This window comes from Antrostomus carolinensis, unplaced genomic scaffold, assembly GCF_000700745.2.
Source record: "Antrostomus carolinensis isolate BGI_N321 unplaced genomic scaffold, ASM70074v2 scaffold15295, whole genome shotgun sequence".
Classification (NCBI taxonomy): Eukaryota; Metazoa; Chordata; class Aves; order Caprimulgiformes; family Caprimulgidae; genus Antrostomus; species Antrostomus carolinensis.
The window spans coordinates 27,997-42,171 of record NW_010315832.1 but is presented as its reverse complement, the minus strand read 5'-3'; the positions used below and the strand labels follow the sequence as shown (position 1 = coordinate 42,171).

The 14,175-nt window shown below is 42.6% G+C and overlaps 1 protein-coding gene across 1 annotated transcript; it reads right to left on the bottom strand.

Annotated features, from left to right (window-relative positions):
- Positions 1-2,815: 2,815 nt before the first annotated feature.
- Positions 2,816-13,499, bottom strand: LOC104525032 (coagulation factor X). Its single transcript, XM_029084976.1, is given in 10 exon segments — positions 2,816-3,393; positions 3,763-3,880; positions 5,765-6,411; positions 7,113-7,247; positions 9,011-9,124; positions 9,259-9,283; positions 10,104-10,264; positions 12,007-12,126; positions 12,612-12,615; positions 13,491-13,499. Coding segments are annotated over 10 exon segments (1,911 nt in total).
- Positions 13,500-14,175: the final 676 nt, after the last annotated feature.

Sequence of the window (14,175 nt, the reverse complement as noted above, 5' to 3'; positions counted from 1 at the left end):
CATGATGAAGTTCAAGAGACCAGCAGACCAATCACTAAAAATTCTAGTGGCTTCCAGCTGAAGTAAGGCAGACAGCAGTATTTCACTACTACTGATCCTCCATGTGAACGGCGAAGCCTTCAACGGTGACTGCTATTGGAGAACAAAGGGCTGCAGCTGAAGAGCATTTCTGTCACACGTGGTAACAGTGTGGTGTAACCCCAGCCGGCAACTAAGCAGCACCAGGACACGTAGATTATTTTTTAAGTAAGGCAGACTTTGGGATGAAGGTTAGTGGGACTGTTCAAGGAAACTGAATATCAGATTGCTGGACACTTCTTTTTTTGGGTGCCTTATGCAGCACTTAGTGGCCGTGAGGAGCCTTTGCAGCAGGGCTTGATACTGACGCAACTTCATTCTGTAGAGCGGAAAGCCCTGTCAGTTTTTTCTTTTGTTTTGCTTTGGTATTTGGGTAGCTCAAATGTGTGTTGCTCTGTAGCCCACTAGTGACTTCCTGAAAGGTTTATTTTAGAAGTGGTAAGGAGAAGGTTCCTGTCTCTGCGTTAGGGGGATAATGCTGCTATTTCTTTGTCCCTGGTGCTACAGAGACAGCAGAGCAACAGTTTGTACTGCTGCTTCTTTATCTCTACCTCTGAAAATGTTTTTGTCTGCTGAGCTTGTCTACAAGAAGAGGACTCTTCTCCTTGCGTGGATAACTGGCAGTTGGGGTTTCAGTAAGAAAGTCACCTTAGTTCCAGAGGAGCACAGCCCATTTGCTGTAATGTGTGTTCTGTAATTCTGTGATGTAGGAATCTTGGTGTTGGCTGACTTAGAGGTGCTTGGTGCCAGCAGATGCCAGCAGGACTGGTAATAGAGAGAAGGCGAGTGTGTGGATGCTCACATTTTAAATATGCTCCTGTGAGACTGAAGGGGGCTGACAATGCTGGGACATGAACTTGAAGCAAAAACTGAAGGCAAACACCTGTGCTGGATGGAGCATACTAAAAGAATTCTGCTCATAAGACTTACCTACTCTTGCCCGGTACGCTTATGTCACAGCAACTGACCTCAGGTGTGTTTAGTATGCTGAGAGTTTCAAGGATTTGGGTTTTCCCATTTTTAATTAAGAATTTATTGAAAGTCAGGGAATTCCTTACAGCAGGTGCAACTATGTGAAAAGTAAGTGAGTGGTGTAGAGGTGTTCCTACGCAGGGTCTGGCCCTGAAGATCTATGGGTTAGGATGGGCTTCCCTCCGTGCCCCCCCAACATTTTTTGTAGTTCTGGTACTGCAGTCATAGGGGACTGTGGGCTATTTTTAAATCCTAAGAGATGTTTCCTTAAAGTATTGACCCTGGTGGTCTTCTGTAGTCCTAACACAGTTTCTTGCTATCAAAATTAATCATAATAGCCCAGCATTATATGTTCTGTGAGGCAAACAAAAAGGTTCTATTTCTTGTGGAATGGTAATAGTGGACTTCTATAAGGCTTTGAGCATAACTGAGGAAGAGAACCACTCATTAGTGTGATTGATGGTTTTGGTGTTTAAATTAAAATTTAATAGTGACTTGTAAGAAAGGTCACAAAATCAAAATGTCTTTTGACATTAGATCACCTATTAATTGCAGCAGAAAGAATCTGCAGAGGAAGGCGATTCTACAACAGTGGCAATGTAGGTGCTCAAAGGGGATCGTTAGTTGGTGGATATTTTATTTCACCTGCATTTTTGGCATTGAGCACTAAAAAGTCTTAAGTATGCAAAGCTTCTTATGGTGTGTGGGGAAGTCAGCCTCTTGGAGGGATGGCTAGGTACACTTGAGGAACCTGCCTTTTGTTTTAGATGATAGAAAAGTTGTTCCTTGCTGTGGTCACAAGTATTTTATGTCTGAATTACTGGTTCTAATCAAATACTGGGAGAGGTAAACTGTGTACCTGAGGGGGGGTGCGGGAGGATGTCTTCGGAATAAAAGGTTTTGGTTTTTTTAGAGAAAGTGTGAAAAATGGACAGTTGTGTTATTTGCTACTTCTGCAGCTGTTTTGTAGTTCCACTTCTGTAGTGCTCTGCTGAGAGTGGGATGGGGTGGGAGCATGTAGCCTATCTTCAAGCCTCTCCTCACTGACTGCTGGAGCAGAGCAGCACCATAAGTAGGGCTGTCTCCCCCTCCCCCCAGGGCACTGGAAACAGCGGTTCCTCACACTGCCACAGCCCCCCCAGTAATAATTTATTTCTTCCAGAATTCTACTGTACAATCCTGTTATGTCTCCAGCTGCCGCCAGGTAGGTTCCCTCAGACAGGTTATCCAGTGCAGTTTGTAATACATGATTCCATACAGACACTGGTTTGATATCAGAAAACATTTGTATTTTAGTAAACTGAATTGTACTTGAGGTAACTGTTGTACTCGGTGACAAAGCGTCACAGATCCTAACTGCTGTGTCAGCGTGGTGTTTCAGAGCAGCACTACCAGAGAGGCACTTCCTTTTCTGAGCAAGTAATGCACTCAGAGGACTATTTGCCTGTGTTTGTGATGTGCGTGTAGGCTTGAGAAATGGAAAAGTTTTTTTTTCCTCTAACCCCTGCCCCACGCACCTTGTTGATAGGAATTTACATTAAGAAAAGTTGTAGTTGTCTTTGTTAGTTGCAGAATAGTTCTTTATTATAGGCAAGTATTTAACTCAGTAATACTTGAGTGAACAATTCAACTATTTATGGTAAACAGAGCCTCAGAATTTCTTTGACAATAATCTTGATTTTACACCATGAAGGACAGGAACTGCATAGTGCCCTAGACTGAAACACTGTGGTAATAGAATTGTCCCTGATTTTAAAGATAGTAATTAAGAAAAGTTAATGGAAAAGTTTTCTGAATGTGCTACGCTTTCAACAATCTCTTTAATCCAGGGGATGTAGTTGGATACTCGTGTATACACCCCATATTTTCCTTTTTCAGCACAGCCCTCACCCCAGCTTACAATCCCCAAGAGAAACCAAGTGTTGTGGTAAGACACCGTGAAAGGGCCACCACTGTCCCCTTTGCAGGCGTCCGCAGCCTCAGTGCTGTAGCCTGCGCAGAACATGTTATCAGTGATGAGTCTGTCTGTTGACTGCTGACAGGTCTCCATGTTTACAATGGGCAGCCGGACTTTCATGAGGAAGCGCAGAGTGGAGCCCCTCTCGTGAGTGGCACCCCATCCACTTACCATCCCTATTCTGCCTTCTTCAGAGAGCAGGGCAGCAAGGTTGGGGCTTGGGAGGCAGATGGGAATTACATACTCATTGAAAATAACATCACTGCTCAAGTACAACAAGGCAATGTCACTGTTGTAGTCATTTGAATCATAATGTGGATGTGTCCAGCTCCGTTCCACATCAATCTTCTGTTCTTTGAATTCTCTTTGATATTTGTCAAAGTCTCCTGTAGTCATGACAAGTTTAAAGGTTAAACTGTCAACAGCCCATATGGTATTGTCATGGGGGAGAGGAAGGTAAGGAAGTGAATTAATGCTTTGACCTTCTGTCGCGAGAAGGCACAGACCAGAATAAATCCTGCTCTCTAGCAGTAGTTTTTTATGCTAGAGCTGTGATCCTGCAAATCAAGCTTACCAGTTTGCCCTTTAAGAGCAAAACAATGTGTTGACTGGATAACTAGATACTTACAGTGATGATGGCTTCCAGGGTAGGGATTTTACAGTAAATACTGTCCCTGCTTTTTAGTAAGCACTCTGTAAATCCGAGTCAGGTTGGCTGTGTCACAGCGTTCACACACGACACAAACTGTACTCACCTACAGTAACGTGGTGTGGTCTGACGAGATCAAGGCAGTGAGCAGCAGTGACCACCCAGCGACTGCTGATTAAACTCCCTCCGCAGAAACCAAGATCTTTACTATTGCGGATTAAAACCTGTATGAAAAATGAGGATGGATGTGTCACCAGCGCTGTGTGAGGTGTGTTCACACACTGTCAGGCTCTGCACCTCGAAAATGCAGTAACGACAGCAGTGCAGCAAGCAAAGGTGATGATGTTAAAACAGTAATAAAATAAAAATGATTGCACATCTCTGACAATAGAGCAGAATATTATGATGAACTAAACTTGACAAATGCAACAGGATTAGAGCTGTGGTGTCTGGCATTCATCTAAGGAAACAAGCATGACTTTTTTTCATGTGGCTCAAATTTTTTGGGGGTGGTGGATAACAATAACACAAGGTGTATTTCATTGGTACTCTAAAAAAGAGAGTGGTGTTTGTCTACATGAACATGGAACAGAAAAGAGTTTTCGTTCTCCCAGCTGTCAAGGGAAAGTGCAGGTAAGAGTGGAGATGCAGAAATATGGATAGTTTTCCTTGTTATTTTAGTGTAATAAAATTTGGAATGAGCTACAGAGTAGAAAATTGAGAAGTAAAAATATGCTGTTCAGTGTCAGGTGTTTGCCTTGTCTCTTCAGAATGAGAAGCTCCGTATCTCTTCAATTAAACTCCTCTGTGAACCTGTTATTTCATTGTTAAACTGAAGGAAAAGCTTAAATATTGGTACTCTGCAGTTTCAGTGAAGTTAAGCAAGTAGTGAGAAAAGGTGTGATGCAGCCTGGCCTCCTACCCTGGTCTAATGCCTGGAGTAAGGTTGTGTTTTACATAAGCTATTCTGACTTAATTCCATGTACAATCGATGCTTTTACTTCTGGTCAGTAGTGCTAGAACGAAACAGCAAAAATTAACAAAGAAAAATTACCTGAAAATTACCTGACAGAGTCTTAGCTTAGGAAGAACTAGAATGAAAAAAAAGTTAAAATATGTAATACAAGATTCAATTACAAATTGCCTGTTGTAAGGAAAATTTAAAACTTTATTGATGGTCTTCATTTCAAGAGGAAACTCTAGGAGTTAGGCAGCATTCCGACGGCCCAAAGTCAGGTCTCACTTGCTCAAAAGGAAACCAGCTGCTGTTCCTCCTAGAAGTGCATAGAACAGCAGAAACCCAGACACTTCACTCGCAGTGACACTGCAGCATGGGCTGCCCAGGCTCATCATGTTTGTCCACCTGTAACACACCTCCCAGTGTGGGGAGTGGGAAAGTCTTTTTGTGTGACACCAGTAAACCAGACTGACAGTAACCTGCCCTTTTCAGACCAGTCCGTTAGCTTTCTGTGCACGGGCCCATGACCAGTAACAGTACACTGAGCTAACAGAGACAGTTTAAATAACAAATAAGGACACACATATTTAAAGCCCAAAACCAAGATTTAAAAAAAAATCCATAACAAGATTGTGGAAATAAAAGAAGCACTTCAGCGAGGTGCCCCTACTTGCCACATGCCACTTGCCTTCACATTTGAGCCCTCTCAGTTTCATGTTCCTTACCATACGCTCAGCATTCTAATGAAGAATCTCACCTGGTCATAGAAATTTTTATTTTTTTTTTTTGTGAAAAATGTCATCAGCCATTCCAAAAGGAATCGGAGCACAGCTTTTCACCAAGAACATTTAGAGACAAAGAACCTGAATAACAGAGCAGGACAAGAGCTGATTGATGTAGTTAAGAGAGAAAGCTGAGATCAACAAAGCTCATACATCTAGGATGGGGGGAGAGTGATAAATATGGCAACTATGATGTGTATTATCTGAAAGACCTGCAGAAGTTTGAGAACTACACATGGGTTGATTGCTCTCAACCTGAAAAAAAGCTTTGTAATGGCTTGATGAACTTGGCTGCAGCTGGAACCAGTAATGATAAGGCAAGAACACATTCAGGTGTATTTATGGCCAGACTAGATGAAAAGTATTACCTGCCAGGGGCAATGTCCACGATGACACAAAGTTCCTCCAGTTATCCTCGAGTCATTGTGCGCTGAAGTAGAACTGACATTTATCTGGGCAAGCTGAGGCGTGTCTGAAACATTTCCCCAGTCACTGCTCTGATGCTGCCCATCATGCATGGTTTGACTGGCCCTTGTTTTGTTCTGCACAGCAGCATTTTCCACCATTTCCTTCTGCCTGACACCAGGTGCTGTGGTCTCATTCTGCCCTGCAGGGCCCTGGGTCAGCTCACTCCCAGGGCTGCCTGGCCTGGCAGTCCCCTCCACCGCCTCATCGTGCTCAGGGACACCCACCTCCTGCCCAGCAGCACCATTCCCCAGCGGCTTCTGGGTAACAGAATTCACTAGTGTCTTGTTCCAGCTGAAAGCATCTTCTGCCATCTCAGTTTGTCCAGCCTCACCCATGTGTGTGCTCTGCCCAGAGGCATCCTTTAGGGTCTCATTCTCCTCAGCAGCACTTTGTTCCAGCTCAGTTTGTCTCACTGTGCCCTCCGTGCTCTCATTCCATTTGGCCACATCATCCCCATGCTCACTCAGTCCCCTCGGGAGCCTTTTGTGCCCTGGCCACTCTTCCTCCAGAGCCTGCCTGGCTTTAATCAGGCCACATGGAAATGGTGCTGGAGGAAGGAAAGACAGAAATAAACATTTAGGGGGTGTGGTGTCATGTCAAACTCCAACACAGAATCAGCATTCTTCCTGTCCAAGAATGGGATTTAATCCTCTTGTAAGAGCCCAGGAACAAGTCTGGTATCTCGATGTCAGATTCTACTTTCACCACCCATCCTCGCCATCAGCTGACCAAGGTGTGTAGAGCTAATTACTGAAAACCGAGCACAGGCTGTGCCTCTTCCAAGCCCCAGCCAGCAGGCAGGCTGGCTTCCCAGCAGCGGTCTGCCCAGGGCTCTCTTCAGGACAGAATTTAACCCCAGTGGTCCCCTCGTGACAGAACGCCTTAACACAAAGTTTTAAAGACCCTTCTCATGTCCCCTCATCTCCAACGCTGCAGTTTAGCTTCATAACTCAGTTAAGTTGAGCTATGTCTGTGCTGCTGTGAGAAGGAACAGGCCCACCCCAGACTGTACTGCTGCCCCTTTGCCCAGTATGTGCTCACTGGATTAAGGAGACAGCTGACTCAGAGGCACCTTAAAAGTTAAAACAAATAGACAAAACAATACATAAGAGAGATCTTTTCCATACACTAAGTGCAAGCTGCAGTAGCTACAGTGTGTTTAGCTCTTCTGCAACTAGTCATGAGGAAAAGATGGCGCCTGAAAATCTGCTCTTTACCTGAAGTAACTCTGAGCTGACCAGGCGTTACCTGCTTGCACGCATCTCTTCCCGTCCTCATGCAGGCTGTAATCCTTTGCACAGGAACATAGAACCTGAAAGGCGCTGCCGCTGTCTCTGCAGTACTGCCAGCACCCACCGTTCTTATACCAGCATTCCAACTTTTCTGCCATGGACACAGACAGGCATGCACTTGATTATTGCTGTGCACGAACCCTAAGCAGCGCGCAGCTTCTAGCACTATTATTATAGGAAAGAAAGAAAGAAAGAAAAAATCTCCCAGGGAAACAGATGGAACTACCTCTTGTAAGAGGTTCCAGAAAAACCACGCTGATTTGTAGCAAACCAAACACGTTGCCTTCTGTCTACTGACATTCACCTGTTTCTACCATTTTCTTAATTGCCAGCCTTGGCCTGAGGCCACAGCTCGGCTCTGGGCCTTTCTGCCTGTAGCGCAGGGGCAAGAAAATGCCTGGAAGAGCAAACGCTTCTAAATGCATCCAGTTTTGATGTGTCCGCACATCTTTTATTTGATGACAAATTTAATGTACCAGGCATTTTGGTGGGGGCCGAGCCTGTGAGAAATTGATGGAGATTTTAATACATTGTTATATTTTTTTTAAATTGTGTTTAATTGCTTCACTATAAAAATAAAAGGTTGACAAAGCACTCAGGGTGGAAAAAAATTACTTATGATTCAGAGCTTCCACGTCAGTTTGGCTTCTGCTGTAATTTCATGTGGTTTCACTTGGCTGCAGCCAAACACAGCTGCTCACTCACTCTTCCCCCAACAGAGAACATGGGAGAGAATTGGAGGGGTAAGGAGACTTGTAGGTTAAGAACAATTTAATAATTGAAATAAAATAAAACCCAAAATAATAATGATAGAATAATAATAACAAGAAAATATGCAAATAAGTGATACACAGTGCAATTGCTCACCACCCTCCAAGCAAGCCTGGCCCATTCTTGGATAATGATCCCAAAAACTGAAATCACAATCCAGGAAAAGTGAGAGCCCAAGACTCTAATTAATATATGGAACATCCCACTGGCCTATCCAAATGCCAGTTTAAGTTACTAATTTTAATATTCCTCATTCCCCCCTAGATCTTGCACCTGCAGACTAGCAAAACACTGACTTCCAGTGAAAATCAAAAACATTAGTGTTACTGTTACCAACGTTCTCCATACCAAATCCCGTACTGAAACCGAAACACAGCATTGTTCAAGCTACTAAGAAGAAAACTAGCTCTGTCCCAGCCAAAACCAGGACAACGCTTCAGTCATTTGTATACCAGATACAGTATTTCAGGACCAAAAATCTGCTAAGAGATAGGCAGCTTTTCTACTTAATTTTTCATCATTTGTATATTATAACATAAATACAAATTTTTTTTGTTGTTTACACTAAGCTTTGGCTAATTTGTTTGATGCATTTATTCAGTAAAATTAAAAAGAGAATAGCGCCACACCATGAATTATCTCCAGTGCAGGTGTCTATGGCAGGAGTTACTAGACTCGTTATCACTCTCAAATGATAAAAAGAGGTAATTCACCATCCTTTCCTGGGGGAATATGGGAGGTGGCCACATGCCTTCCACAGGGCCCACTCAGATGAGTGCAGGAGCCCAGAACTGCAGCTGCTGTTATGACAGGAGGTGCTGCTACCCATCTTCTTCCGCACAGCAGAGCTGGAAGTAGCTACAGTTGCTGTCATGGCGGTGCCCCAACGTGTCATATAGCAAAACACTGTTCTCATGTATGAATCTTTAACAACCCGCCAGTTCTGTATCAGACAGACAGAGTCACCACTGATAACCTCAGTGAGAAGCCTGTGCCAAGGTTCAGCTCAAGTATCCAAAGAGCAAATTCCAGCCTTAATCCCTCCTTCACAATGAATGTCCATGTGTCTGTTCCTGTACTCACCCTTTTCACAGTTGTCTCCTCCAAATCTGGGGGGGCAGATGCAAAAGTAATTGTAGTGTCTTATTTTGCAGACTCCACCATTATTACAGGGATTTGTACTACATGGATTTAAACCTAAGAAGAAGAAACAAGGCATAGTGTAATTCCAAGAATTAAAGCTGTTAATGTGGCTTTAAACTGCCACATAATTCTTTGTATCCAGAAGGGACATGAGAAATAGGTTTTTAAAAAATTCCTTTTTTACCTACCTTTGTAATGGAACCAAAACTCCACCTGCAAGAAGATATCACAAATGAAGAAAACAAATCAGTAAGTGGTTATATTGGTTACTGAAGATATAATTTAGAAAAATGTTTAGGGTGCATGCAAATTAGTAACATTTTGATGAGAAGCATAAAATACATTCTCAGAGTAGACCTCCTGATCAGCACCACGCAGCTTGCTTTAATTTGCATCATGGACCAGCCACAGAGTGCATAAACTGGCTTGTATTGGAATGCAAATTAAACTGGAAGCTTAGATCCATAAATGCTCCAGCCAGTGAAAGGTCTGTGGCACCAGTCTAGGAGTTCAAGTGACACCCACTCTCCCCACAAAATGTGTCAATGCAGGGTCCTGAAGAGCCATTTCTACTGCGCTGCACTATCTGCTAAGGGAGACATCACCAAGCAACTCGGGCCAGGTACAAGAGAAATTAGGAACCTCCATTTAAAACTGCAGTACAAACTCCCGCTTCAACAGAAGGTGCTCAGCAGAATGCCTGCAGCTCTGCTTCCCAGCTGGACACTAGTGGGCCCTGGGAATGAGGTGATCTTCCTCTATATTTGGAGGGGTCTGATCAAGCACATGGCCTCTGAAAGCATCAGAATCACATTGCTGGATGGAGGCTCTCACAGAAACAGGAACTGTGTTTTAACATTTGCACAACAAACTGAACACTTGCTTAGAAAGCAAGATCTCACAGGTGCCTTGAGTGACCCACCCCAATTACCAAGCTGCAGAATCCATAGGTACACACCTGTCAGAGCCATGAAAGATTACTTACAGCTCACTGTTAACTGTCCTCCGTGTTTCCTAAAATGAAGCCTCTCACCGTTTTCTCCTGCGAATGGAAGATCTCCTTAGCCTCTTCAAATGAACACTTTTCCTCATTGCATTCCCTCTCCAAGTTCCCTGGACGAATCTCTTCTAGAAAATAGTTAGCACGTTTATGGACTTTCAGCACCTCGTGTGCTTCGTCTTTTCTCATAAACACTAGAAAAACAAAATTGAACAGTTGATACTGGGAGACAACAAACTGGCATCATTACAGTCACAGTCATGCATGCTTTCAGTTGAGTAAACAATATAAAGAAGGGGAGCAGAAATCTGCGTAGAAATTAGTCTGTGCCCCAACAAAAGACACTCGTAGTTTAAGCTTTCTTTTAGTGGATCAAAAGTCACATTACTGAGACTTGCAGATTACTGCAGAAATGATTTTTTATTCCTAAGAGTATTGCAGCTTCTTCTTTGGAGGCTGGTTCTATTTTTCTGCCTGACCATCCTGATTCACAACAATTATTAGTCACCTGGCTGTGTGTGCATGTGGAAATAAAGCTGAAAAGAGAGGTTTGGTGTCAGCTTTGTCAGAGACTCAGTAATGGAGACCCAGGGCTTTCCAGGGGGCTACTGTGGCCACAGCAGGACAGACACTGCTTCTTCATTAGGAGAAATACATAAAGTGTCCGTTTTGTACTTAGATTTAGTTAATCTCCACTTTGCTTCACTAAGCTATCTGCCCTCCTCCTGCAATGTCTTAAGAGCTATTACTGCCAAGAAATTAAGTGAGGAGTGTCCAGAAGAGGGAATATGGCAGTAAGGCCCTTCCCACACACCCCTGCTGCTTCACAGCAAGCCTTTGCTACGGCACCTCTTGCTAAGTGCAGTGTTGCCAGGATGCTCTGAAGGAAAATGAAGGCTCACTCAGCCCTTGTGGATGTACTGACACCATGTGCCTCCACTATCTAGAGAAGATGGAGCTTTTTGCCGTTTCATTAAATCTCCAGAAATGTGGCCCTATGTCCAAACCCCATCCATCTGACAAACTGAAAAACTGCTGCTAAGAAGTATTTTAAGAAGAAAGATCACTTTGTGATCCTGACAAAGCCTACTAGAATTCGTACAGCAGTTCACTTCACAGCGCTCTGTTTTCCTAGTCATGGTTTAGTGTCCTAGACAAGTCAAAACACTCTGACAAAGAACCCAGTTTTGGAGATGGACCATAAAGACACACATTTCTTTGCAGTTGCAGGATCAGTATCTATAGCAATGACTGAAATTCTAGAATAATATTGAATTGCTTAATTTCTAGGCAATTAGAAACAGCCTACAAAAACTCTTAGCTGAGAAAAGCTTTGAACAGATCCTCCTATCTGGTAACGGGGAAAATGTCTTTCACTTACATCAGTGTAACTGCCCTTCACCAACCCTTGAGTTCTGGGGTTACCTTTAAAGGATTCACCCATTGCAAGTAGGTATCCCATACAGATATGCCTGTTGTAAAGCCTTCTGTTTTGCAGATACCACTTCTACTTCTGCTCTTCCTCCTCTGCAAGGACAGTCAATGATTCCCAAGACCCTGTACGTTCTCATGCCTGTGCTAAAGCTCCCTGAAGCCATTTCCAAACCTTGTAAAATCAACATGTCTGAGAACACGTTGGAAGTGCCTAATTTTAGCTTCCCAAATTGGAAAACTTTGCCATGCAAAAATAATTCATATTTTGGGTTCAATGTCACAAGAATACTTTTCAACAGGATAGTGGTCTAAGTAGGAAGTTAAGACAGACTGATTTATCTTGGAAATCTATCTATATACATGTATACATTAATTTTTTCTTGTGCATTTCAAGAAGTGTTTCTTCAACCCACAGGACAGAAAATAAACGTAGCTTTAGTTTAAATACCAAGACAACCACAGTAAGACAATAAAGTTAAAAAAGTAATTCTGAAGTACCTACCTGAATGTGAAAATGGACAGCTGCTGTTGATGGAGCACATCAGTAGGAGAAACATCACACATGAGGAACTGCTCTCCATTTTAGTGAGCATTCAGAATACGCTGACTTCCAGCTGAGTTTCTTCAGAGGGAAAAGAAGAATGAAATTGGTATATTGTCACAAAAACAACAAGGGTGAATTAGCCTGCAAAGAAGCTGAAGTAGAAGCAAGAGGACAAGAGAAGGGACAAAGAAAGCAAATTCTACTCAGGTCATTTTGATCTGATGTCTATTGTGTCTCTAAGTCACACCGATGCTGCACAGTACAACAGGAATCCCAAGGCAACGTGCAGAGATTGACTGAGCCCAGGATGTGGTGCAGGATCTGATCCAAAGCCCACAGAAATAATAAAAAAGCGATGGTGAACATGGGAGGCATGAATCAGGCCCAGACTGAGCAGAAGGCAGTTCCAGCAACAGCCTTGTTTAACCTGCGAAGGACCCCAGGCTGAGGGCTGAGCTTCAGCCAGCAGTTTCTCACGACGGCAGCTGCTGTGCAATTACTGATGGTCTTGTCAAATAAGACCGTACGCGCAAATCCCAATGAGGAAACCATCCACCACATACCTGGCTGTAAAAGTAACAAGACAGAAGTTTGAATTTCCTCATATTACCTTCCCAGGCCAAATAATTTACAGCACACACCTCTTTGCTACCTGTATCATTTTTCCAAAAACACAGGATCCAGAATGCATTCTCTTTACACAGAACCAGACAATTATACTCACTTTTTTCTTTTCTTTATTTTTTAGGGGAAGACAGAAGAGAGATTTGGATGTACACTATGAGGTTGATCATTAACCGGTTACAAATATTGACAGAGGAGAGACAACCTTCTGGATTCTATGAAACGTATTTGAAATCCAAAAAGAGAAGAAAACGGTGTGTTTCCACACACATACGCATGTGCATTTAAAAAACCAAAAGTCCTTAAAAACACCCTCCAACAATAAAAGTAATTTATTTGCAATACATTTCTTCAAGAAAATCTGGAATTTTTAGGAGAAGATTTCTGACACTCCATCATCTTTCAGTAGGTAAGACCAACTGATCTGGAAAATACACAAGCTGCTCTGTAAACCTATGTTCAAATATGCGGAGCTGTGAGTGTGTAGGAGGATTCGCAGCAGTCACCTGCAGGAAGGTAAATACCGCCCTGTAATAGTCACAGCTATTCACTGACGTTGCGCTTTCTGCCTTTAATTAGACCCATGTTTTACTGGCTTTGAACGCAATAATGTTTTTCCTTGTAATTCAATGAGTAGCAACGTCAGTCTTCTCAGAAGCATGTATTCTTAGCGCAGGCCCTGGCTGGAAGGCTACTGCTCAAAGTGTTATTCTTTAATGTTCGTTGATCCAGTCCCAAATAAAAAAGGGGAGAGGAAAAGAGAGACAGAGACAGTGACATAGAGAGATGCCTGACTGTACTCTTCAGTTTCAGCTTACCTTCAACATGAAGCCCTTAGCCTGTTACTTCTTTAATGCATGAATCAACTTCAGTACTTGCATGGAAGCAGCCTGTGAGTCAAGAAGATTAAGTTCACAAGTTTTAGAGGTATTAAACCTCTTTGCTGGCACCATATTAAATATCTTACAAATCCTAACACAATTCTGTTGTACCTGAGATATTTTTCATTTAACAGTCCCATCACAAGAGCAAACTGAAGTTTTTCTGTGATCCAAATATGGGTTCGAATCCTGATTGAGATGTTGGAAACAAATATCACAAATGGCAGAGTTAGTTTCACTTTTTTTTCTACAAGAATAATTATCTTCAGCAGGCTTAAGTGCTAAGATTAAAAACAAGTATAAATTGTTGTATTAAACTTCCTTTTGGCTATTGCTACTTGCTATGAACTTACTGGTGCTGTCTATCTTTACGGATATACACACAGACATACAGATACAGATGCAAACACAAACACACACACATATATTTATCAGTAAATATTAGTAACGTTAATACTGCCTGTAGCTGATTGCATTCACTAGAATAAGAATGCACAAAAGTGTTTGTTTAGCTTGCTTAATTATAAGAGATTTACGGACCTTAGGATAAATAGAGCCTGCGAAAGCTTGGAATTAAACCTCTTTTTTTTTTTTTTAATAACATCATAATTCTCACTGACTT